At 47.7% G+C, this 22,988-nt stretch overlaps 1 protein-coding gene across 1 annotated transcript in view; it reads right to left on the bottom strand.

Moving 5' to 3' along the window:
- ARL8B (ARF like GTPase 8B) overlaps positions 1–22,988 on the bottom strand; it is a 132,920-nt gene that overhangs the window by 8,209 nt on the left and 101,723 nt on the right. The window contains exons 5-6 of the mRNA XM_086939211.1: positions 14,980–15,047; positions 5,698–5,768 (exon numbers count right to left, since the gene is read on the bottom strand). Coding sequence (XP_086795337.1) covers positions 5,698–5,768; positions 14,980–15,047 — 139 coding nt within the window. The remainder of the gene's footprint in view (positions 1–5,697; positions 5,769–14,979; positions 15,048–22,988) is intronic.

Below are 22,988 nucleotides of genomic sequence, written 5' to 3'. Positions count from 1 at the left end.
TTTATTTTTTTCCTCCGATTCTAAGAAGATTCTATGAACCCTTGTGCAACTCAGTCCATTCAGATGCAGCATGGTCCATTCCTCAGTCACAATGGCTGGCGAATGACCACTTTGCTCTTAAATAAGATGTTACCTCTTGGGTATGGCTAGGGTATCTATTCAACGTGAAGGAATCTGCGGCTAGTAGTCTCTCTCAGATGTACGAGTTACTTACCTTCGGTAATGATGTATCTGGTAGAGACGATTCTAGCCGCGGATTCCTTCACGTAGAATTATCCCCATGCGTGAGACTGGATTTGGAAAATATTTGCCACAGCATCCCTGCGCGCTGGTATCACTTAACTCCGCCCTGACGTCCCCGTACATGACATCAGCGAGGTCACATAAGTCCCCCCCCGGCGCACCTATGTCAGTTTTCTTTTGAGAACTTTTCCACGCCACAACGTGGAGCTATAAGACAAAACTGAGTATAGGAACAGTGTGCGAAAGAGTAGAAAAAGTGGAAAAAAGGAATGGTGAGCAACAACACCATAAAGAGCAGTGCCAGACACTGCAGTACCCAAAGGCAGGGAAAAAGAATAAACAGAGCACAGCCCTGAGCCACAACCCTACCAGTACGGAGATAGCCCCCTAGGAGACAAGGAACATATGTAAGAATCACATGATAACATGCAGCAGGACTACAAATAAATAACAATGAAGGGGAACGAGTCCAGGACAAACAAGGAACGTCAAAATCTCCAAGACAGCCCCATCACAGAGTGTGACAACCCACATAAGGAACAAAGGGCAGAGGCACAGCCAAAATACCCCAACCCAGAGGATATCAGAGAGGTCAGAATCCTTAATAATAAAGGGGAGAGGAAGGGGAAGGGGAAGAGGCGGGGTTGAAAGTAGGCCCCAACCTTAAGCAATCAGAGCATAAGGCACCGAAATACCTATAAACCCATCCTCCAAAGTGCCAAGAGGGGAGGAAAGGAACAAATAACAGGACAAACACCCTGTCAGAAAGAGCGAGAGAATGCACTCTCAGAAGACAAAGCCCCCCACAGGGAGGCGAATGCAGAAGACCAAACAAAGGGTCCTCGCAGAATGGGGAGGAAGGGTGGGCAGTGAAGGAATCTGCAGCTAGAATCGTCTCTACCAGATAAATCATTACCGAAAATAAGTAACTCGTACATCTGAGAGAGACTACTAGCCGCAGATTCCTTCATGTAGGATAGACACCCTAGCCATACCCAAGAGGAAGGAGGGTTTGCGAGAGGACCTCATCAGCCTGGACATAACAGAGGGTCCCACAGGGGACGAGTCCCACGGACAGGGCAAGGAGCCCTGTTCCCCCAAGCAAGGAGAACCCCTACAAGCAGGAGACCACCAGCCCTAAAGGGGATGCAGGAAAAACAAGAGAAAAAGCAGCCCGTCCATACTCCGCAGAGGAAACAAGAGCAAGGCAAAAGGAGGCCAAAGCACCCCACGCCCATACAAGACAACAAAACCCCTCCATCCAAGGTCAAGGCAAGGAAGAGGAGCACCAAGGAAGAAGAGCAACCTAGAGACTCCAAGGAGAAGAGGTAGAGCAAAGGCAAGCCCCCCCACCGGGAACACACCCAGTGAAGAGGGCAGCCGAGCTTACCACAGCCAGAAGGCACTAGACCAGACAGAATAGCGCTGTCAGCAATAAAGCAGGCAGAAGCAGAAAGGGTAGCCCAAGGTCACCCAGGAAGAACCGTCCTATGCTCCGCAGGGACAGACTACGCCCGAAAGAGGGGGGAACTCAAGAACCATCTCATCCCACAGGGAAGAGAGGTAACACTGAGTGCAGGGCCCACTGGAAAAGCAGACAAGGCAAGAATGGCAGTCCCACGAAAGTGCCAAGAAGGCACAACAGTTCAGAAAACAGTAGGTCGGCACCGGCAATCACAGCCGGACGCAGAGAACACCATGGAACGGTGCACTCAGCCGGACAGAGAGCAGGAAGGCGAAGAAGGGCCCGGACATGCCTCAGGGAGGAGTCCGCACAAACGGCCCAAAAAGAAGTTGAACCAGACAGAGCCATGACGCCAGGCCACAGACAGCAGGCCAGACCAGGCGAACAGCGCAGTGACCCCGGAGAAGGACACCCCGGGGCGCAACCCAAGCCATTCCATGCAAACAGCAAGAGGAATGCACCTGCAACATACCGTAACGCCACGGTGAGCAGAGGCCCGAAGGCGACCATAGCTCCCCGCCCCTGACAGAGATATACAACAGCTACCACTATCCCACATAGGGTATGTTTCGTCCCAAGACATGGGAACCCTCTTAGGAAAAAACTTTCGCAGCAGAGGACAACAGAAAAGACCTGCGGAAAAAAACGCAGAAGGCTTGTCAAGCAGCCAAAGGGAATAAACAAAAGGCCTAGTCTCAGGGCCAACATGTTACAGAAAACCCAAAGCAAAAACACACAGTCAAGAAGGGCCGGCCAACAGAACCACAGTCCCAACAAGGAGGACTCGAATGCACAGGAAGCACACAGATCACACAACTGGGGCGACCAGCCATAAAGGAAGAACACCTCCCAAAAACCAGATCAACTCACAGGTCACTTTGGGGGAGAAGGAGGAGGAGGCCGAAGCTCCGCCAAGAACCTCTGAATAGCAGAGTCCGCAGGGGCGTGGAACAAAAGAACGCCATCGAAAGGAAGGTCCACCAGCTTTTCCCGAACGTTCTCTGGGAACACACTGTCCCGAAGCCAGGCATGGCGTCGAAGTGCAACCGAAGAAGCCGAGATGTTTAGAGCGAAGGATAAACGCCGCCAGCTCCCGGCCATCCCACACATGGTGCCTCAAATCAACACAAGCACCCTCCTGAGGCAGACAGAAGGGACTCCGCCGAGTCCCACAAGCAAGAAGTGGCCCTAGCCAAAACACACAGTGTTAAGGGACCATAAAGCCGCACTAGTTGAGGCGAACATATTGCGCCCCCATGAGTCCAGCCAGTGGGCCTCCTGTGACGGGGGACACAACAGGGGAGGCAGAGAAGGAAAGGCAGTCTGAAAAAGGGGGCCACTGGTAGACGGGTGGAGTGAAAGACACATCGGATCACGCAGTGCCGGGTGGTGGCGGGGCAACAGGTGTTGGGGCCCCGGGTCTCCTGTGGCAGGATGGCCCCAAGTCCCCAAGAGAGAAGAATGGAGTGAACCCTCGAAGGGAAGCAACAGCTCCCTACCACCAGAGCCCTGAAGGAGAACCTCCAGAAGATGATCCGCAGGAAAATGGGTAGCTGGATCACCCATGCACAAAATTCCCACAGCCATGGAAACAGCACGAGCGAAGGCAGCACCGGCCTCCGTAGGGCCCTGCGGAGGGGAAAGCAGCTCCTCGTTCGGTGACTGCTGCAAGCTAAGTCGGCCGTCCCCCAAGCCAACCGGAGAAAGAAAGGGCCAGGTCCGGAAAGAAGGAAGAGGGACAGAGGAGTGGGGGACCTACGGCTCCTCTGGCGAAGACGGAGGCCGCGGCCATCGGGGGATAAAAGCCACGAAGCGGCAGCCAGTCTCCGGCGAGGACGAAACCAGCAAGCGCCGAACCTCTGGAGAAGAGGAAGCGTCCAAAGAAGAGTCAACGACCCGACGTCGGCCTGGTGCCGTAGAGTCCACTATTTGAGGCAGGACATAGTCGTCGTCCGGTGCCAGGGCTGCCTCAGTCACGGCGCAGGAGACCAGGGCTGGGCCGGAGCCGACCTGACCTCCGACGAGGCCGGGAGGGATGAGAGGGACCCGGGGAGGGACGAGGAGTCCCCCGCCAGCCTTGACCCGTGACAGGGCGAGAGGGACTCCCCACCGACACCTGTGGAGCCGCAAGGGCCAGCAGTTGCCGGCGCTGAAGCGGCGTCACCTCGGCCTCGGACAAGGCTGCTGCCTGTCCCGAGGACCGAGAGGGGCCCGGGGGTGCGTACCGAGCCCCGGCAACCTCCTGCGACGCCACATGGACTACCACTGGAGTTTGCGGCAAAGCAGAGGCGCCATGGCCCAAAGGAGGGACCACTGAAAGGCCGCACCCCAACTGCACCACATCCTCTGAACCTGCATCAGAGCCGGCCAGAGCGGCCGGCAATGCCACAGAGGGCCCTGCATACTGCAAGAGATCCGCTGACATCCCAGGAGGGGAGGGAGGAGGAGGAGAAGCCAGAGAGGCCTGCAAAGCCGCTGCATATGTCTCCTTCTGGGCTCTAGTCACCCCACACAGGAAAACGGCGGATAAGTGGACGACACGCAGGCCGCACCACCCGCGCAGAGCCCACGCCCCCCAACAGGCCGGAAACCAACCCTCGGGGACAATCTGTGACACTTACCAACAGGTGAGCGACGCTCCTGCGACTTGGGAGAAGGATGATGTCTACGAGGGAAGCAGTGGGTTCGAGAACCCTCCGCAGGGGCCGGGCGAGAAGATGAGCCGACCTGGACATGCGAGCCGAGAGAAGTTTCATCAGGCGCTCCCGCCGGGACTTTGGTTTCATTTGCTGGCACGTTTCACAATCAGTGTAGTCGTGGTGCTCCCCCCAAACACCACATGAAGATCTGGAGAGGATCCGTCGCAGACATCAAGCGCCCACAAGACGAGCACGTCTTAAAGCCCGAAGGCATCCGCACACAGTTCCCACACACACGCAAATAGCAAAAGGGAAAGGCCTAAACAGGCCCAGAGCATGATCCGGATCCACCTTGCACGCGGAAAAGGAAAAAACTGACGTAGGCGCGCCGGGTTGGGACTTATGTGACCTCGCTGACGTCACGTACACGGACAACGTCAGGGCGCAGTCGTGTTATGCCGTCCCCTGGCGCACAGGGATGCTGTGGCAAAAAGTTTTCAGATCCAGTCTTACGCCTGGGGATAAATCTACGTGAAGGAATCTGCGGCTAGTAGTCTATCAGATACATCTATCACAAGCAGTCATTTCGGAGCACTGGGGCTTCCCTGATCCGACTTAACAGCATCTTTTGCATCTTCTATCAAGCAGCGAAGCTCTCGGAGGTGGTGGCTAACAGCACGAAGCAGGTTATAAAAGAATACATCAGCTGTGTTGGCTGAAATGGTTTAGGCTTTGCAGTGAGTTCTAAAGGAAGACTGCTGAAATCTCACTAATTTAGGGTCTGGCACAATACCCAGAAGCATCATATACCTGGCTATAAATAAAGAATATGGCGATGCTCCTTTCCATGGCAGCATGGGCACAAAGTATCTCCGCCCAGTCAGCCCTGAAACAATCCACTGCACTCCAAACAACCACGTGCTATTCTACATCCCCAAGGATTGTCCAGTCCGATTAGCACTAACACCAAACATTTGACCAATGGGACGTCACACACAGCTCTCAAACGCCACAGAATTCTTGGACTATGGCATCAGTTCACTAATCCAACATATGGCACTGTATAACTTTCCAGTCTACATCAAGGATGAAACGCAAAGCAGTACAGAAGAAAGCTATGACAGACTCAGCCTCTCCCAGCAAGAACACAACATGCAAACACCGACAAGGGCTGATGCCCTTGCTCATTCAGCTGAAGAGGCCACTTCTTTTTCTGCACAGACCTTTAAGCTCCTGAAACAAATCAAGAGCTGCACCCGACTGCGCCCAAGATCACCCTCATTCAGAAGCCTCGCCCATTGAACAGGCTACAAACAAACCATAGGGTAGATCATTCCCATTCGGTCTCACCTATATTATCCTTTTCTTTGCAAGAAATGGAGTAGCAACAGATTTCTCGATCTTGGATAGCAGCCAGATTCCTGCATTAAAGAAAAGACATTGTTAGAAATATTTTTTTCACCATAGCAACAGATTGAGGCCACGGAAATGTCATTGCATACAACCGCGCAACACATGATTGAATTTATCTCAAAGTAACAAACAGGAATGGTTCTCTTCTTAAGTCAGTGGGGTGCTTTTTTCAATTTAGAATGTGCAGGGAGAGAGTATATGCATACTTACTTTAATTTTGCACTTAGTCCATAGGTTCGTTTGACCCGAGACCAGGTCTAGATAGAGCTTTTGCGGACTTGTATCCGGCTCCTCGCATCTTTTCTGGTGCTGGTTTGCTGGGCATCAAGGTCGCTACTAGTTTCAAGTTTGCCATTGCAGTGGACCTTAGTTCTGAGGTGGGCAGTATAGATTCTCAGGGCTGAGGAAGAGTGCCTCGGCAAAGTGCTTCAAGACCAGAACCCCAGGTGCAGCTTTTGTCCTGGGTATGGGTGCAAGTAAGGACCCTGAACAAAACTGTTCAATGATGAAGTCATTGGACCCCACATATTTGGAACTCTGCTCTGCAGGACCGGTGGCAACACTATTTTAACTATCCTTCTAAGGGCCGGATTTATAGATCAGAGTACTGTAATTACTTTGTTAGCTCGAAAGAGTATAATACGCAGTCACCCTGAAGGAGTAACTGCATCAAATTTAAAGATGGCCCAGTGGACATCTGTTTACATTGGCATGAACCACTGACAAAATGGAGCCTATTCCCTGGAACATTATAGGCTTCAAGGGAGGTATAGCAAGTCGTGTTGAAACTTAAACCTCTACATTGGAAGAAAAAATCCAATTGGCAACCTATGTGTCGAACACTAGATGGCAGGAGTGTGTAAAGCATGTGGCCTGCAGCAGCATATCCTCCAAAATATATCGTTAAAGTTAAAATCATGGACGTTACTGGGTTCTGATCCAGTCTTGTGCAGCGTGCTGCCACCTATTTTACAAAAGTCGTCGACAGAACATACTGTTCAGCTCTGGGGAAACAGTGATGTCACTTTTTGATTTCGCTCGCAAGATAATAATATTTAGGGTTAGATGTGGGTCAAGGAATGTTTCCTGGCTAGTTTTAAAAGGAAAAGCAAACACACCCAGATCTGTGACTGGGGGCGTGTCTGGAAAGTTTCAGCGAACAGTCCATCATCTCCTTGTGTTTGCTAGTTTCAAAGGGGACCTGCAATCTGCTGTGACAGGACTAGAATTACAAGTGGTCTTAAAGTTCATACGAGACTTCCTACCTATTGACTGTATCTTAGCCTTTAAATATGAAGAGATTGGTCCCCTTTGGTAACCTTATTTGAACGGACATGGGCAGACTAATAGCCCGGACTCAATAAGCAAGATTATGGAAATTAACTAGGTAGAGTTAGTACAAAATCTGATCACAAGGCAAAATCATACTCTAGTGGAATCGGAGGAGAAAATGTTAAACAATTGGTTAGGGCAGTTCTGCTGTATTTCCATGCATTGTAAAGAAGATCATCACTGGTTGGGGTGGGAGCATCCTTTGTGGGTGCTTTCATTTGCTGCTCGAGTCCCTTGACAGCAAATGCAATCCAATGGGAAAAGCACATTACTTTGTTCACTTGATTGGTGAAAGGGCAAGCAGACAAGGCTTAGCCAATTGAGTGGTAGAAGATTTGCAGCTAGTTAATGTTCAGTGGGAGCTTTAGCTTGTTTTTTCTTTTTATAGATAAGACAGTTAGCACACTAAACTAGAAAGTTTCAGCACATTCTGCTGCCCAAGGAAACATAAAAAAATAAAAAATTACAGTACTTACATCAATGTCATCTTATGTGGAAGGGTTTGGGTCTCCTATGTGCTTTTCAAGGGTACTTGCCCACGTTTTTTTGTGGCACCAGTTGATGGGGCAGTTGTGCCACAGAGGAAGCTACTGTGTCACAAGCTTGCCTTGAAAAGTCTGTCCTCTAGTCCATTTTTTCCAGTCGCCGAGGGTGGAATCCTTGGAATATCTATACCCGTGTGAGCAGTAGATCAGGTGGCCTCACATATTTTGCTATTTTAGAATGGTAAAAGTTGAGGCTTGATGGCCTTTCAGGTGGTTATTAAGAAGCAGATCGTCTCCACTTGGGTTCTAACTGTGGACTGTCTAATGGGTGTCAGACCAGCTAAATGAAAATGTTAGCTTTATTGTGACAAGCTCATTTCAAGAGACTGACATCTACAGCTCAGTCCAGTGAGACGTCCTTGTGAATGCTGGCCCTTGTCCAGAATCAATATGCATTAAACAAACTATGAAAAATAAATCCCTCTCACTGGTATTCCCCAGAACTGCATCCAGCGCCCCCCAAAATCTTTTTACTGGATCCCCAGTGGCCTGTTCTTCAGAAACAGATTTGAAACTGGCCTTCTGGTGACCTACATTTAATATTGACCTAGGAAGCGACCCCAGCTCCGGTTTGGGTTTTAGGCTTCTTAATTTTTTTGACTGTTATGGCAGAATTTCAGGCACTGGTGCTCACACTTACTGACTAATCAAGTGCTGCACCTAGAACAGTGAAGCTAAGCCACAGGATAGACTTGAGTCTTAGCATTCTGTCGGCCACCACAACCTACGGTCTGGTTGAAAAAACAACTAGAGTGCAAGAGTGCAAAGGACTCAAAGTTTCCGTGCAACGGCAACTTGCCATGTAAGCACTAGAAATGTATTTGGCTATATCTTAGGCCAGGGAAGTTAAAAGACATTCAGATTTCGTGTTTAACAGTAACTTTTCCAACGTTTCTGAATGTAAGCAAAAGCTAAACTTTCAGTTTATTGGGTGCCATGCTTCATGTTCTTTTAGATGTGAATTACAAATTCTGCCATGTCTTGAGGTACAGTGAGACTGCTCGACTGGTACCAATATAGAGTTAAGTGCGCCATGCTACACAAATGGCAAAAGACGGTGCCCGCCCACTACATATACTGTCCAGTAACCACTGACTGCTTCAGGACCCAAAGGAAAAAACACCCTGTAAATGAATGGGCACACGCTCCTAGTACCTTCTGACCTACAGATGTTAAAGTAGGCCATACCATTTTGTTATTACAGAACAACTCTTAAAAAGACCAGCTATTATTTTAACAGTGCCTATTCCACCAGCAGAATACATCTTGCTATGGCTGGTTATCCGATCTGCAGATTGTAATAAATACAGACACTCCAGCCAGATACATTTTTAAAACATTTTTTTATAGGAAACGCCGATGACACTCAGCCATTCACACGCACTCTAGCAACCGCATCTTCATAGAGCAGTCTCAGCTATTTAAAAAAAAAACCTGTGGGAAGCCCATCCTAGTCAGAACCGTGAACATATAAGGCCATTGTAAGGAGTCAAAAGCTTTTGCTGCATCAAGCAGCACAGCAACAGCCTGGAAGTCCCAATCGAAGTAGTGCAAGGTAGAGAAGACCGTACGTAGGTTGTGGGTGGTAGAACGTGCAGTGACAAATCCAGACTGATCGGGTAGGACCAAAAAGGGGGGCCAGAGGTTGTATTCTGGTGGCAATCATTTTCGCCAGTATCTTCGCGTCTATGTTGATTTTTGAGAGTGGTCTATAGGACTCGCACTGGTTAGGAGATTTATCTGGCTTCAGTAGAGTTCAAGCAAGGCCTCCCTGAGAGAAGGCGGTAGCTGTCCCTTCTCCTAAACCTCAGCATAGACCTCCAGGAGCCTGGGGGCTAGCTCAGAGGCATAGGCCTTCTAGAATTCACTAGGCAGCCCGTCCGTCCTTGCGGCCTTACAAGTTGGTAGAGACATTATGGCCAGTTTCACATCATCTACATCAAACGGCTGCACTAGGAATTCTCGCTGAGAGTGTGAGAGCCACCCCAATGCAACATCATCAAGGTACGAGTGTATTTCTTTCGGCGGCGGAGAGCTTTGGGCAGCATACAGCCGGGTGTAAAATTGCAACATTGCGTCACATATATCCACGGTCGAGTGACAGGCAACCCCATCCATATCCAATAACTCTGTTATGTGTTCTTGGCAATGGGGCGCTGCCAGTTTCTGCGCTAGAGAGCGACCAGGGCGGCCCCCCGCCCCATAGTATCGAGCAGTTTCCAGTCACGAGCAATGCACTCATTCCTGGTCAATGGTTTCATTATGTTCAGTGACAAGCTCTCTTATAGTAACCAGTGTTGCTGGAGAAGGGTGAATGTCTTACTCCTGTTCGAGCGTGGGGATATCAGTCGCCAGTTTTTTGACTCTATGTCTAATGTCACGTAAAACACCCGCGTCCCTATGCACACCCCTCTGATGGTGACTTTAAACGCCTCCCAGAGCACCTCCGCGCTGTCTACCGACCCCTCATTTTCATTAAAAAAAATCTGATTGCCTCCACAATTGTCTGTCAGAATACTAAGTCAGTAAGTTCTGTGGGCTACAGCCGCCATGGAAATGGTTGTTTCCCATAGTTGGGAACCTGTAAGTACAAGAGTACTGGTGAATGGTCCGACTACGTGCGAGCCTCATGTTTCACTCCCACCGTCCAAGTGCGGACCTCCTCCGAGACCAGCCAGAAGTCGACACGGGACCAGGACACGTGAACGGAGGATACAAACGTGCTCTCCCGACCAGCAGGATGCCACAGACGCCAGATATAACGCAAATTTCCAGCATCCAGTACCCCCCTTAGTACATCTGTAGCCTGCTTAGGCCTCGCCTTGCTGCTGCCAGCTCTTTCCAGAGTCACTTCCAGAGAGGCCTTAAAATAACCTCCCTAGATGATTGCAGCCCTACGGTACAAAGCAATCCTGCGCCACACATCTGACTAAAAGGAGGGGTCATCCGTGTCTGGACCATAAACATTCACCAACAGCACACTCATGCCACTCAGCTGCCCATGTATGATCGCCAATCGTCCATGCTCATCTGTTTCAACTCTAATCATTGTGAACAGGACACCTTTCTTCACAAGAGTCAGCATACCTCTCGAGTAGGTGGAATAGGAGGATGCAGCCTTAACCCCCGCCCAGCGGGCACCAACTTTTTTGGCTGAGTCAACAGTGAGGAGAGTCTCTTGTAGTAAAGCTACCTGCACCCCGGTACGATCTAATCGTGCGAATACAGATCTAATTATTTGGGGAGTATTGAGCCCACGCACATTTCAAGTGAGGAACTTAACTGCACTATTCATAGTAACAAGCCCATAGCAACTATCCACCTGCGTGTTGGGGCATACAATGCATATCTACAATACCAAGACATCCCGAAGCATAAGACATGTAATACAGTCACATAGTAATTCTGCGAACCCCTAAAAAAACAACAATCCCCCCCCACCCACTTCAGCGTCCCCAATTTGCCAAAGCCATCCCAAACTAACAGCCTCCTGCCACCAACCCGCCCAACAAAAAGTCTTATACCTTTGGGGTTTTCTCAATGTGGGGGGCGCAGAGTACTACTAGCCTCCCACGTAGTAGGAGGTGGCCGAACAGGTCTAAGACTGTGCCCAGGTGCAGACTAACCAGTCACGTAGCACCTAAAGCACCCATCTGCTATTTTGCTTGGAGCTGCGACAGGCCCCCCCTTTAGACCCAGATTACCAGTATATAGTGAAAACTTGCGAAGCATACATTCTGGATTGAAATAGGAGACCTTAGGAAAGAAAGACAACTGAGCTATCGGAACTAGAACATTTCCCAAAATTCAATACATCTGTTCTATCTGGAAACCAATTGTAGACACCATCACCCCGTAGTGCAAGTTCGCCTCAGGACCGCATGGTGCTCGATTCTGCTAGCACCCATATACCATTGCACTAGGGGTAAACCAAAAGAAAGCAGGCAGGCAGACATTTAAGCAAGTTCACACAGTTCCCGGCTATTCCTCGTCGTCCGGCACTGCGCTCGCCTCACGCCTTCTGCGCTTAAGCTGTTTGGCATGGTCAAGAATGGCTTTTGCAGTAGAAAAGATCTTGTAGTCGTCGTCCGGGCCAATACGGAGGCTGGCAGGATAGAGCATTGCATATGGTACACCTTCCGTTTGCAGAAACTTTTTCACTGTGCCGAATTCTCGTCTAGCTGCCTGCACCAACACCGTGAAATCAGGGAAGAAGGCCAATGAGTTGCCTTGATGCACAATGTTGCCATTTTCTCTCGCCAGCCGTAAGTTAGTGTCTCAGTCCCTGTAGTTTAATAGTCGTGCTATGACGGGGTGGGGAGGAGGCCCGGGGATAGGTTTGGCGGCAAGAGAGCGGTAGGCACGCTCCACAATGAACATTTCTGAGAATTGTTCTGCACCAAATATGTCCTTAATAAGGTTTTCTATATAGGTTTCCATTTTTCCCACTGGACTGCATTCTGGCAGTCCAGTAAGTCTGATATTATTGCGCCGGGACCGCGCCTTCAATTCCTCCTTTTTGCTCTGTATAAGGGCTAATACTTTCTCCATGTAGAGTCTTTGGAGACACATCATTGAGACAATCTTACGTGTTGGATACTCGCTGCTCCACCTCCCCCACCCGGACGTTTTGTTTTTCTAATTGGGAAGACATGTGGTCCAGCCTGTGGTTCACTGCTACCATTGTTTCCTCTATAGAAAGAAACTGCGCTGCATGGCCGGCAACGTGGGTTTAAGGGTAGGTGGGGTGTCATGCTGGATGTTCGCCTCTGAGTCAGACGCTGCCTTCTGTAGAGCTTTTGACGTTCTGCGCGTCTCAAAAGTGAGGCAAGGCTGCGCTTTGTCTGTACGTCTCACGGTTACAACTTTAAGTCCCCTCACCTATGCAGAGACCAGCCCAGAAAAAGACTGTATGGGCTATAATGAGAAGAGAAAGCGTCCCAGTCAACCAGGGAAGCAGCAGCGTTTACAGCTCTCAAACTCATCAGACCAAAGCCTTCTCACGAAAGAAGGCGGAAGCAGACAGGCCCCTATTCTGCCTTCCGAGCACAGAAAGGGCCCCTAGCTCTTAAGCGATGCAGCCAGTGCTCCCGCAAACCCAGCAGGAGATAGATCAGTGTCCAGAACTTCGCATATGTTGGCCCCCTTGGAGATGTGCAGTTTTTACTACAGAGGCGTGCAATCAGGGCCTTCGCATTGCAGCTCCCAGCCGCCCTCGTGCCCCAGCCTCCAGCAGCAGCTCGTAAGCCCCGCTCACACCCACCACGCAAAAACAGGCACAAACCAGTCCGCGCCCCACTCACTGCCACCAGTGCCGAGCGCACAAGGTCCTTCTTCCAACGCTGCCTCCGCAAGCCCCACAAATTCCAGTCCACAGCAGCCTTCACAGCGTGATCAGACACCGCCTCACTCCCTCTGCCAGGGCCCCACTAAGCACACCCTCCAGGTGCGACGAATATAGACAATCGGTCGCTCTCGCTCAAACAGATGGGGCCACAGGCGTCAGGTGCGCGCTCATCCCCCCAGCGGGGCGCTATTCCCCGGTCAAAGTAGCCAGCTTCAAAGCCTCGGAGGTGCCTCCATTTTGCCGATGCTCGGCCGCAGCCTGCTATGTTGGATTTTTAGCCGCTACAACTGTCATACAGGGCTGAAAAAGGTTCGATTAGAGGCAGACGTGCTTCAAATGTCATATCACTCCTCAGTGTCACGGATGTCAAATTTCACAGGCGGATCTCAACCCGGCCGGGCAGAGCCACGCTAGGGTGCCGGCCATCTTGCCATGCACCCTCTAGTCCCCCCCCCCCCCTCCCAGCCAGATAACTTAATACAGTTCGCAAGACTAACACGTCCTACAAAGGAACATAGTTGCTTTGCTACAAACCTTTAGAACACTCAATGTTAAGGTCCACAGTGTTTTATTAACTGAGAAAGATAGAGGGATAGAGGGAAAGATAGCGAGATAGAGCGATAGATAGAGCACACATACTGGGGCATCTATGCTATAAAACAGGGCAAGTTGTGAGGGAACAGGACACTGGAACGCAAAGTGTGTTGAGCTAGGTGGGCGGTAAAAGTCTGACAAGACCTGCACAACATCTGATGTACTACCTGGTCTGCTATTAGATAAAGATGTTGCTCATGTATACCAGTTTGAGGAGTCATACAGTGATGTGCTGAAGACTTAAACAGCAGCAATAAACTGTATGCCTTGCAACCCTAATTAAACCACTAAATCCAATCTTATGTATTCAGGTCTGCTTCCAGGAGGTTATACATCACACTGTGAATCAGACTGGGAAGTTAATTTCTATCCCTTCAAGCGTTGCGTTTGGCATTAGAGAAAGGGGGCAGGCAGCTGCACCTGTGACAAAGACAATTCAGGTGATGTAAGATTAGTGCAATGAGGCCACAGGCCAGCTGCTCATTTTGAAGTAATGCTGGACACGAGTAACATACCTGTGCAGCACTCTACTTTTCTTCCAACAATATGGCTGTTTTTTCTTTTGGTGGAAATTAAGAAGCCATATAAACATGTGAACAGATGTTATCTTGCATAAAGATAATTTAACTCTACAATTACAGATTTAGGATTAAGGAAAACACAATTATTTACATTTTCACTCAAGAATACACATACTCACTCTGATCACTTTTATACTCATAGGCTCGGAATAGGATTCAGTGGGATATCACTCTGTCCACGCACAAGAGGCTCTGTTTTATGCTATTGATTTTTTGAGTGAGGAAAAACCAGGCTTTGTTTTTGCAGCCATAAACTTCTTCCAGCAAAATAGTCTGAATTGGGCAACTGTGTCCATGACAAGATCCCCACCACCCCACCCACACCTATTTAGCACCTGCACAGAGCAGGAGGTAAATAAGATTGTTAATCCCCATGGAATTGGGAATTCTTGTATAATTTGATCCCCACTCCCACGCCCACCCCCCCCCCAAAAAAATACACAGGTCCTAGTAATAATATTGATGAGGTGTTTCACATGTTAACTATGTTTATGGGTGCAATTTGCACGCCACCAGAACCGGGCAACTAGCAATTATCGACACAGTCTTTAAAAGATGGCATCCAAGACCATTAATTTGTAAACCTGCAGTTCTTTTCCCAATCACATAAAAGATTACTAGCAAATGACTGTAGCCTAACTGCAGCTCTTAGCAATGGGCATCTGGTATTGATGAACAGGTTATATAGAGAAGCAAGCCGCATTAACGGTACTAGGAGAAATCTTTCCTTTTCACTATGACACCTACAGCCATAAATCAATTTTATTTGCCAAAATATCAGCAACCATATTACACAATCTAGGACATAACGTATACATACATTTTCTCTATGAGTTGCTTCTCATCCAAAGTGTTCGGAAGGTCTCGCTTGTTTCCAAGTACCAGGACCTAAGAAAGAATAAACAGTTGATGAAGAGCAATGCCACAAATTAAGCAGCTGCACACCAGTAAATCTGAAGACTTTTTCTGACTCTTACAAACGATGTTCCTTTTTTCTATAGAACAAGGAACATGTTTATTGTCCTGTAACCATCTATTCATAGACATTCCAACTTGGTTTTCTCTGAAGAAGTTTCAAATCAACACACCTGGGCTCCATCTCAACCCTACATTGTTCTACGTTCAGTGGGTGGCAGGTGAAAGTGGAGTACACAGTAAAATCACTATATGCGGAGTAAACCGTAAGGTATTTAAAAGAGACCAGTGTGAAGAAAATGAACATGTGCCTTCACTGCCGGCTTTCATGGAGAAGGGTGGGTGAAGATGAATCTACAGCACTACATGCTATGAACAGGTGTTACAGAGAAAGTAATATTTTCTGTCCATTGTATTTGTGGCTGTAAATACACATGCTCTGCTTTGACTGTAAAGCAGTTTCCTCCCAAGTGATGGCTAGCTTGCAGGCAAAGCAGACACCTACAACAATGTTAAGACAGTTTGGCTAACAATAGCCTGCTGATGGGACAAAATATCCACAGAGTTTTGTAAAAGTGTGTGAATTGGATGGTGGGGGCAGCTTTCTTGCAGATGTTCGATAATGGGATGTTACCAAGAAAAGGTATGGTTGCTCCTTTGCATGTAGTGTGTCCTGGGAAGTTCAGTTCATACGTGTTTATCTTCAGCATAGCAAGTCTGGATTAATTTGACAACCCTTCCTGCAATGTTAGCTTTGGAAATGGGGTGGATCTTAAGAAGTTTAGTAAAATCTATAAAAAGTTGCTTAGTGTTGCAGAAGGGTTCAGTCATGTCAATAGTGGTACATGAGCTCCTGCTTGAAGTTTAGAATGTGCAATGCCCTTCCAGTACAGAATCTGGCTGTTGAAAGAATAAGGACAGCTCAATAGTCTGATTGATGTGAAACGGTCAAACTAACTTGGGCAAGAACGTTGTATTAGTTCTATGAACCACCCTGTCTTTGTACAGCTGAATGAATGGTTCTTGAATAGTGAGTGCTTGTAACTCAAAGATGCATTGAGTGAAGTTGCAATTACCAAGGAAGAGACACTCTGAAAGAAACTATAGGTTGCAAGAGTTGAGGGGTTCAAAGTGAAGACCCATTACCCAGTTGAGAACTACATTAAGTTTCCACACAAGGGTTTGAGATGTTCTTGAGGGTAGTACCCTTTGAGTCCCTCAAATACTTTAAACACAGGTATTTTGAAGCATGATCAGTGTTTACTGTTTTGCATGGAGGCAGCAACAGCAGGTAGATGAAGATGTACAGCAGTGTTTTGAAGACCTGCCTTTTGTAGGTGTAACATGTAGCAGACTATGTCTTGAACTCTGACCCTGAAGGTATTCTAGCAGGTTTGAGATACAGTAGCAGTCAAATCTTTCACTTGCTTGCATAACATTTGAGTGTAGCAGGCTTACAAGCCTCACGTATTATGGCCATACATATCAGTAATGTTTATTTATTTATTTTATTTATTCCATTTATATGGCGCAACAGCTACCCAGAGGGTTTCCCGGCGCCTTGGAAGTCAATCAATACCAGGGGGAGTAAAATTGAGTCTTAGTCTTGGTCGAAGAGCCATGCCTTGATATTTTTTCGAAATGTTCTAAAGTTTGGTTCCAGTCCTAATTTTAGTGGAATAGAGTTCCATAGACTTGGTGCCAGATATCCGAAGGAGCGTCCGCCTATTCGTGCTCGTTTAAATCTCGGAACCACAAATTTCGCTAAATGGGTTGATCGAATATGCTACTTATCAGTATGCATCTGTTCTTGGCTTGTAGGGCTGCTGGCGACCTGAGCCTTATGAAGCGTTTCGGCCCCAGTGTCAGTTTGTGGGCATAGCTCCTCGCTCGAGCTATCTTCCATGGCCCCAAAGGCCCCATCGTCATCTCCTACCTCGTCGACTACTTCTTCCGCTTCGAGCATCTCAACATCTGCGTCGTAGTTGGAGTCGACCTCCAACGCGGGATTAGACAGGTTCTCTCGAACCTCCCGGTCTGCTCCTTCATCATCCCCAGCATCGAAGATGCCCACAGGCTCCGGTGCAGTCTGCTGGGCTTCCTTGCGCACAGCGCATCGATGCAGAAGTGTCTTCTTGGATTGAAAACGGGAACAAGCCATGCAGCTGGCTTCATCATGATCCGGCGACAGACACTTGTTGCACACCGGGTGAATGTCGATGTGGGGATACTTGGAGTTGCACACGGGACATCTCTTGAACGTGCTCCGTTCCATGATGGTTTGTCGATAAGGCCTCAGGCGTCGACCGGGCCTTCAGCGTCGAAAAGCACGCAGCTCTCCTGGATATCCGTCTCGGGAGCTGAACTGGGCACCGAACGCAAGACTATACCGACAAAAAAACGAAAGGCCTTTTGGCCTTAAGAAAACTTTTATATCGATTCCGACTTGAGTGAACCAATATGCATCCAAACCCAATGGCGGAAAAAAACAATCTGAGGATGGAGTCGATGCCCATGCGCACTGTAGTCCAGGGGAGGAGCCACCTATCTCGTGATACTTCGAAGACTCTTCCAGGACAACAATGTGCGATCATCCGGACCCAACACTAGGCGGCGATCTATGCACAGATATGAATTCAGCAGCCCACATGCCTCGAACCTGAGATTACGGGTAGGGATGTATTTTTGGACCAACTTGCATAGATACGCTGGTGCTTCTCCAATGTTGATCTTAAACATATAACATAGTCCTTTGAACTATTTCTGTTGGCTATTTTGAGCCAATGGAGATTGCGTAGATGTTCAGAGACATGCGCCCTCCTGTCGCATTTTGGACGACCTGTAGTCCAAGGAGAAGAATGTTCCCATAATCCATCCTTGACCCAATCAGGGCTTGCACTACCGTTCTTTGTGCGCCTACCGGAAGTTGCCATAGGATTTTTCTTAGCCATTTTAAAATGGCGAAGCAGACAGACGCTGTTTTAGCTACGTGATCACGCATAGTCAATTTATTGTCAATCAGTATTCCTAAATTTCTAGCTGAGGGAACTGCTATTGGTGGGGGACCCATTTCTGTGGGCCAGTGTGTTTGTCCCCAAAGCTCTTTTTGTTCTCCAAAGATTAATAGTTCAGTTTTGTCACCATTTAGTTTTAACTTTTTGGAGTGCATCCACTTCGCTATATTCTGAAGCCCTAAACGTAGGGAGGAGGTGTTGCTGTTATCAGTAGTTGATAGGGAGAATACTAATTGAGTATCGTCTACATATGAAAAAATAGTAAGGCCAAATGTTTCTGCAATACTCGCTAGCGGGGTGATGTAAATATTGAATAAAAGTGGGCTAAGGATTGACCCCTGTGGAACTCCATGTGGGGAGGACATAGTCTTGGAGGTGTTGTTTTTGGAGAAGACCTGATAAGATCGCTCTGTTAGAAAATTACCAAGCCAATCCAAAGCTAGTCCTCTGACCCCTATTCCCTCTAGGGTTTCAAGTAGCATTTTGTGGGATATGGTGAAGGCGGCACTCAAGTCTAAAAGAATGAGTGCCACCGTACCACCAGTATCGAGCTGTTGACGAATCGTTTCCGTCACTCCTAATAGGGTGGATTCTGTTGAATGCCTGGCTCTAAAGCCCAATTGTGAGGAGTGGAGAAGATTGTTGGAGTTAATAAACTTTGCTAGCTGTCGGTTAATATGTTTTTCTAAAATTTTAGAAAATATCGGGAGCAGTGAAACCGGTCTGTAATTGGAGAAGATTTCAGGGTCACTATTGTTTTTTTTCAGTAGTGGTACTACCATAGCATGCTTCCATTCGGTAGGTATTACAGCTTCTCTTATTGATGCGTTCAACAAAGTTCTGATAACATTAAGAGTGTCAGGGTCGAGCTGTTTTAAGATTTCCCCAGGCATAGGGTCTTTGGGGGATCCTGATTTAATACGGTTAAGAGTTTCTAATAAAGTGGTTTGATCTAAAGGCTGCAAGGCTGTCAGGGTTTTCTCCAGGATATCTATCGGCTCATCGAGCTCACTTGGTCTTGGGTTTATCAATGTTGGTAAGTTGTTAGTATCTTCCGCACCAAGAGCAGAGTAGATATTGGCTATTTTCTCATTGAAATACATCGCCAGGCCGTCACATTGAGTTAAGGACAGCGTTGGGGGTTCTGGGTGCGTTGTAGCTCCCGCTAAGTCTTTTAACACTTTAAATAATGTTCTAGAGTCATTTTGTGCCTCTAGAATGGTGTTTTTGATATTCTCTCCTTTTGATATTTTGCATAATAGTTGGTAGGCATTCAACGCTTGCTTGCAAGTCTTTTTCATGTCAGTATCATAGTCTGTTCCTCCATTTTCTTTCCAACTTTTGCATTTGCTCTTTTCTCTTTTTAGTTTTTTGGAGAACCAGGGCACTGGGGATCTGTAAGATATACTTTTTTTCTTTTTTAGCGGATTAATTATCTCACCCGCTTTTGTAAGCCAGTTAGTGATTTTATGTTGATCAACAATATAGAGAGCATCTAGATTTATATCTGGTCTCGAGTTAATTAGCTGTATGTTCAGTTTGTCTATATTAAGATTTTTCCAATTCCTAAAAAGAGTGTTTTCAGGCTTACGTAAAACTGTGTTTTTGGGTAATCTGATTTCAAATTCCGTAAAATAATGGTCAGACCATAATACGGGGAGTGCCAGTTTGCATATAAGGTTATCAAAATTAGCAAAGATTGGGTCTAGTTGGTGGCCTGCTGTATGGGTAGGGCCTGTATTGCAAAGATGAACATTAAGGGACTCAAGATCAGCTAAAAGATTGACTGCCGTAGCATTTTTGTGGTCGTCAAAATGCAGATTAAAATCTCCTAAAATTGAGAAACTGGACGCTTCTAACAGAAAAGGGGTGATAAACTCTGGAAGAGTTGCTGCCCATTCTCCTGCCGCCCCAGGAGGGCGATATATGAGCATTCCTGTGAAAGTAATTTGAGGTGTGAGAGATTTTAAAGAGACCTGCTTCACAGTTGGCCATCGTTAGATCTTCCCATTTACAAGAAATTTTATTTTTATTGTAAATAATTCCGATACCTTACCCTGTGTGGCTCACCCTATCTTTTCTAACCAGGGCGTAGTTAGGTGGTAAAGCTATTGCGATGTCCGGGCCCGAACTGGCGTTAAGCCAAGTTTCAGTCAAGAACATAGCGTCTGGATGAAGATCCATTAGTAAATTAAAAATATCCTCCTTGTGTTTCGGAAGAGATCTGCAGTTTGTACTAATGAATGTAAAGTATCTGGGTACATTGCTGTTAAGAGTCCGCAATATTTTCCTTTAAGTTCCAACCGTTTTCACGGTTATTCCTCTCATTGCATGGGTTGGAGCGAAGGCGCATTCATGGCATTGGGGCCTGTGATCCTCTGGGTTCAGAGTATCGCAGTGTTGGCGACTTTTGGGTCTTAGATTATACAGTTCTCTTAGAGAGTAGGTTAATGGTTTTGTAGTTTGGGCAGGGGTGGTGGCCCCTGGTCCCGGGTGGTCGCGGACGGGCGCAGACGGGCTTGCCTTTGGCGCGCCCGCTGCGCGTTGAACACATGGTCTGTTTAAGTAGTATGTCAGAGTAGTGTTCCCGCCCCCGACCTCTACCCCGGAAGAATGTCGCTGCCCCGCCTTCACTCACTCCACTCAAGCGGGAAAACCCGTGGTGGACCGGGGAGCCGGCGGGCAGGACTGTGGTTAGCGGCGGATTTGGGCTAAACAGTAAGCAATTTTAAAACAGTAAATCGTTTTTAAAAGTTAATGAATTTTAAATCGTACATCATTTAAAATATCAGTTAAAATAGTGGTACAACGACCAATGTGCACATCTCGCAGTTCGCAGCGTTTCACTCACACCGCTCGTGCATCGGTTCCTGTTGATTAAACAATCCAGTGAGTGCTTGGTACCGGCTCGCTTATCTACTATGCTGAGTAGTGTTCCCGCCCCCGACCTCTACCCCGGAAGAATGTCGCTGCCCCGCCTTCACTCACTCCACTCAAGCGGGAAAACCCATGGTGGACCGGGGAGCGGGCGGGCAGGACTGTGGTTAGCGGCGGATTTGGGCTAAACAGTAAGCAATTTTAAAACAGTAAATCGTTTTGAAAAGTTAATGAATTTTAAATCGTACATGATGTTTAGTTAGCCATACTCTAAAACCTCAGGGATCAGATCGTGGGCTGGGTTCTAGCTGCCTAATTTGGCTACGCTGCTGCATGAGAAGGCCAGGACTGATTGGTAGCTTCTTCAGGGGGAATGAAATAAATAAATAGGAACACCGATTAACAGGGATGCTGGCCTTATGGGCAGAGTGGAAGAAAAACAGACAAAAATCCTGTACCAGTTCATCTATAGTGCATTGCACACAAACTGTGAATGTGGGTACCTGGAGGCAAACCTTGGGCATTTTGAGTTATCCAGGGTGGTGAAGAAGACAATGGGTGGCACCCCTCACTGCCAGAAGTATCTGAGTAGGACTTGCGGATAGAGTTGCCACTCGGGGACTTGATGTTTGCAACTTAGCACGCCCGCAAAGTTCTCATCCCCTTCCCCATGGGTGCTCTGGTAACAAGAGGATCTTGTTGCGGATTGCCTAGTGTCAAATGTGCTGTGCTAGTGAAGACAGATGGGGGTGGTAACTACCCACCTGCTTCTGTATATAGTACATGGCTATTAAGCGGTCAGTCTTTAGGAGGACCACTTTTACCTGGATAAGCCTGACAAAGACTTTCAGGTCTAAGCAGATGGCTAGCAGTTCTAGCTAGCAGCTGTGTTGACCCCGATGCTGAGACGTCCAGGTACCTTGAAACATGATATTGTTGAGATATGGCTGTTCTGACCGGGTTTTTGTTCTATTTTTGAGTGATGGTGACTTTAGCCTACTATCATTCTAATGGAGTGATTAGAGCCTTAGATTTGGCCTATTTACAAGATGAATCCATTGATCTTGACATAATTCCCTATTCTTTTCTCCATTTTAGGGCCCATAAGCTTATGTTAGGGGATAGATTCCTTAGTATTGGTATTATATCGTCCTTTTGTAAGGTTATTAGTATATTCTGATAGAGTTATTCATCTTTCTGCTTACTTCGGGCCTTGTAGGCCCCGATCGGGAGAGACTCCATCTTTCTTTCTGCCTCAGCTGCTTGAGATGCTTGTAGGTCAAATGTGATGTTTTAGTTATAAGGTGTTATTCGCTTGGAGAGAACCGGCTCGAGCTGGCCCTTATCGAAAGACTATTTTTCTCGGTGTCGAAGACGCAACATTAGGCAGGCCGGCTGAGCGCGTGTCCTTGGCACGGGGTAGTACAAGAATTCGGTGAGCGGCAGGTTACTGGCTGGAAATTTCCATGCATGAAGAGGGTTCTATATTAGCGAAAGTATAGAGAGGAGGAGCGGTCATTCAGTCAGTTAGTAGACGGCAGCTAGTCGTTAGCATTTTGCAGTTAATCAACTTGGAGCAGACAGTCGCCATTTTGAAGTCTGAAAAGACCGAAGGATGATGATCTCTCAGAAAGATAGAAGTTACTTTAATTGGAGCAGTTGGTGAGCTTTGATACTGAGATCAGAGCATGCAGAGTGAAGAAGTCAGTGGAGCGGACCAATACTAGAGTGGCAGAAACTGAATTATAAGATCGAAGTTGGAAGGTGAAGATAATCCGTGACAGAGAGGAGAGAGGAGTAGTGCAGAACGATGAGTGAAACAGACGAAACAGAGAACAAGAGAGAGGTTCCAGTGACTTGGAGGGGAGCAGAGGAGACAGAGCATAACGGTGCAGACGTATGTCTGTGATTGCAGGGGTGATCCTAAGATGAGCCAAGGCACAGACGAGAAGGGAACCCAGATGACAACTAAGTCCAGACTTCGTACTTATAAGGTGACGCCTACCCTTTCTTATCAGCGCAC

The sequence above is a fragment of the Lissotriton vulgaris genome, chromosome 9 (assembly GCF_964263255.1).
Source record: "Lissotriton vulgaris chromosome 9, aLisVul1.2, whole genome shotgun sequence".
Lineage (NCBI taxonomy): Eukaryota > Metazoa > Chordata > Amphibia > Caudata > Salamandridae > Lissotriton > Lissotriton vulgaris.
Note: the sequence above shows the minus strand (reverse complement) of the source record. Positions and strands in the feature narration are given on the sequence as shown.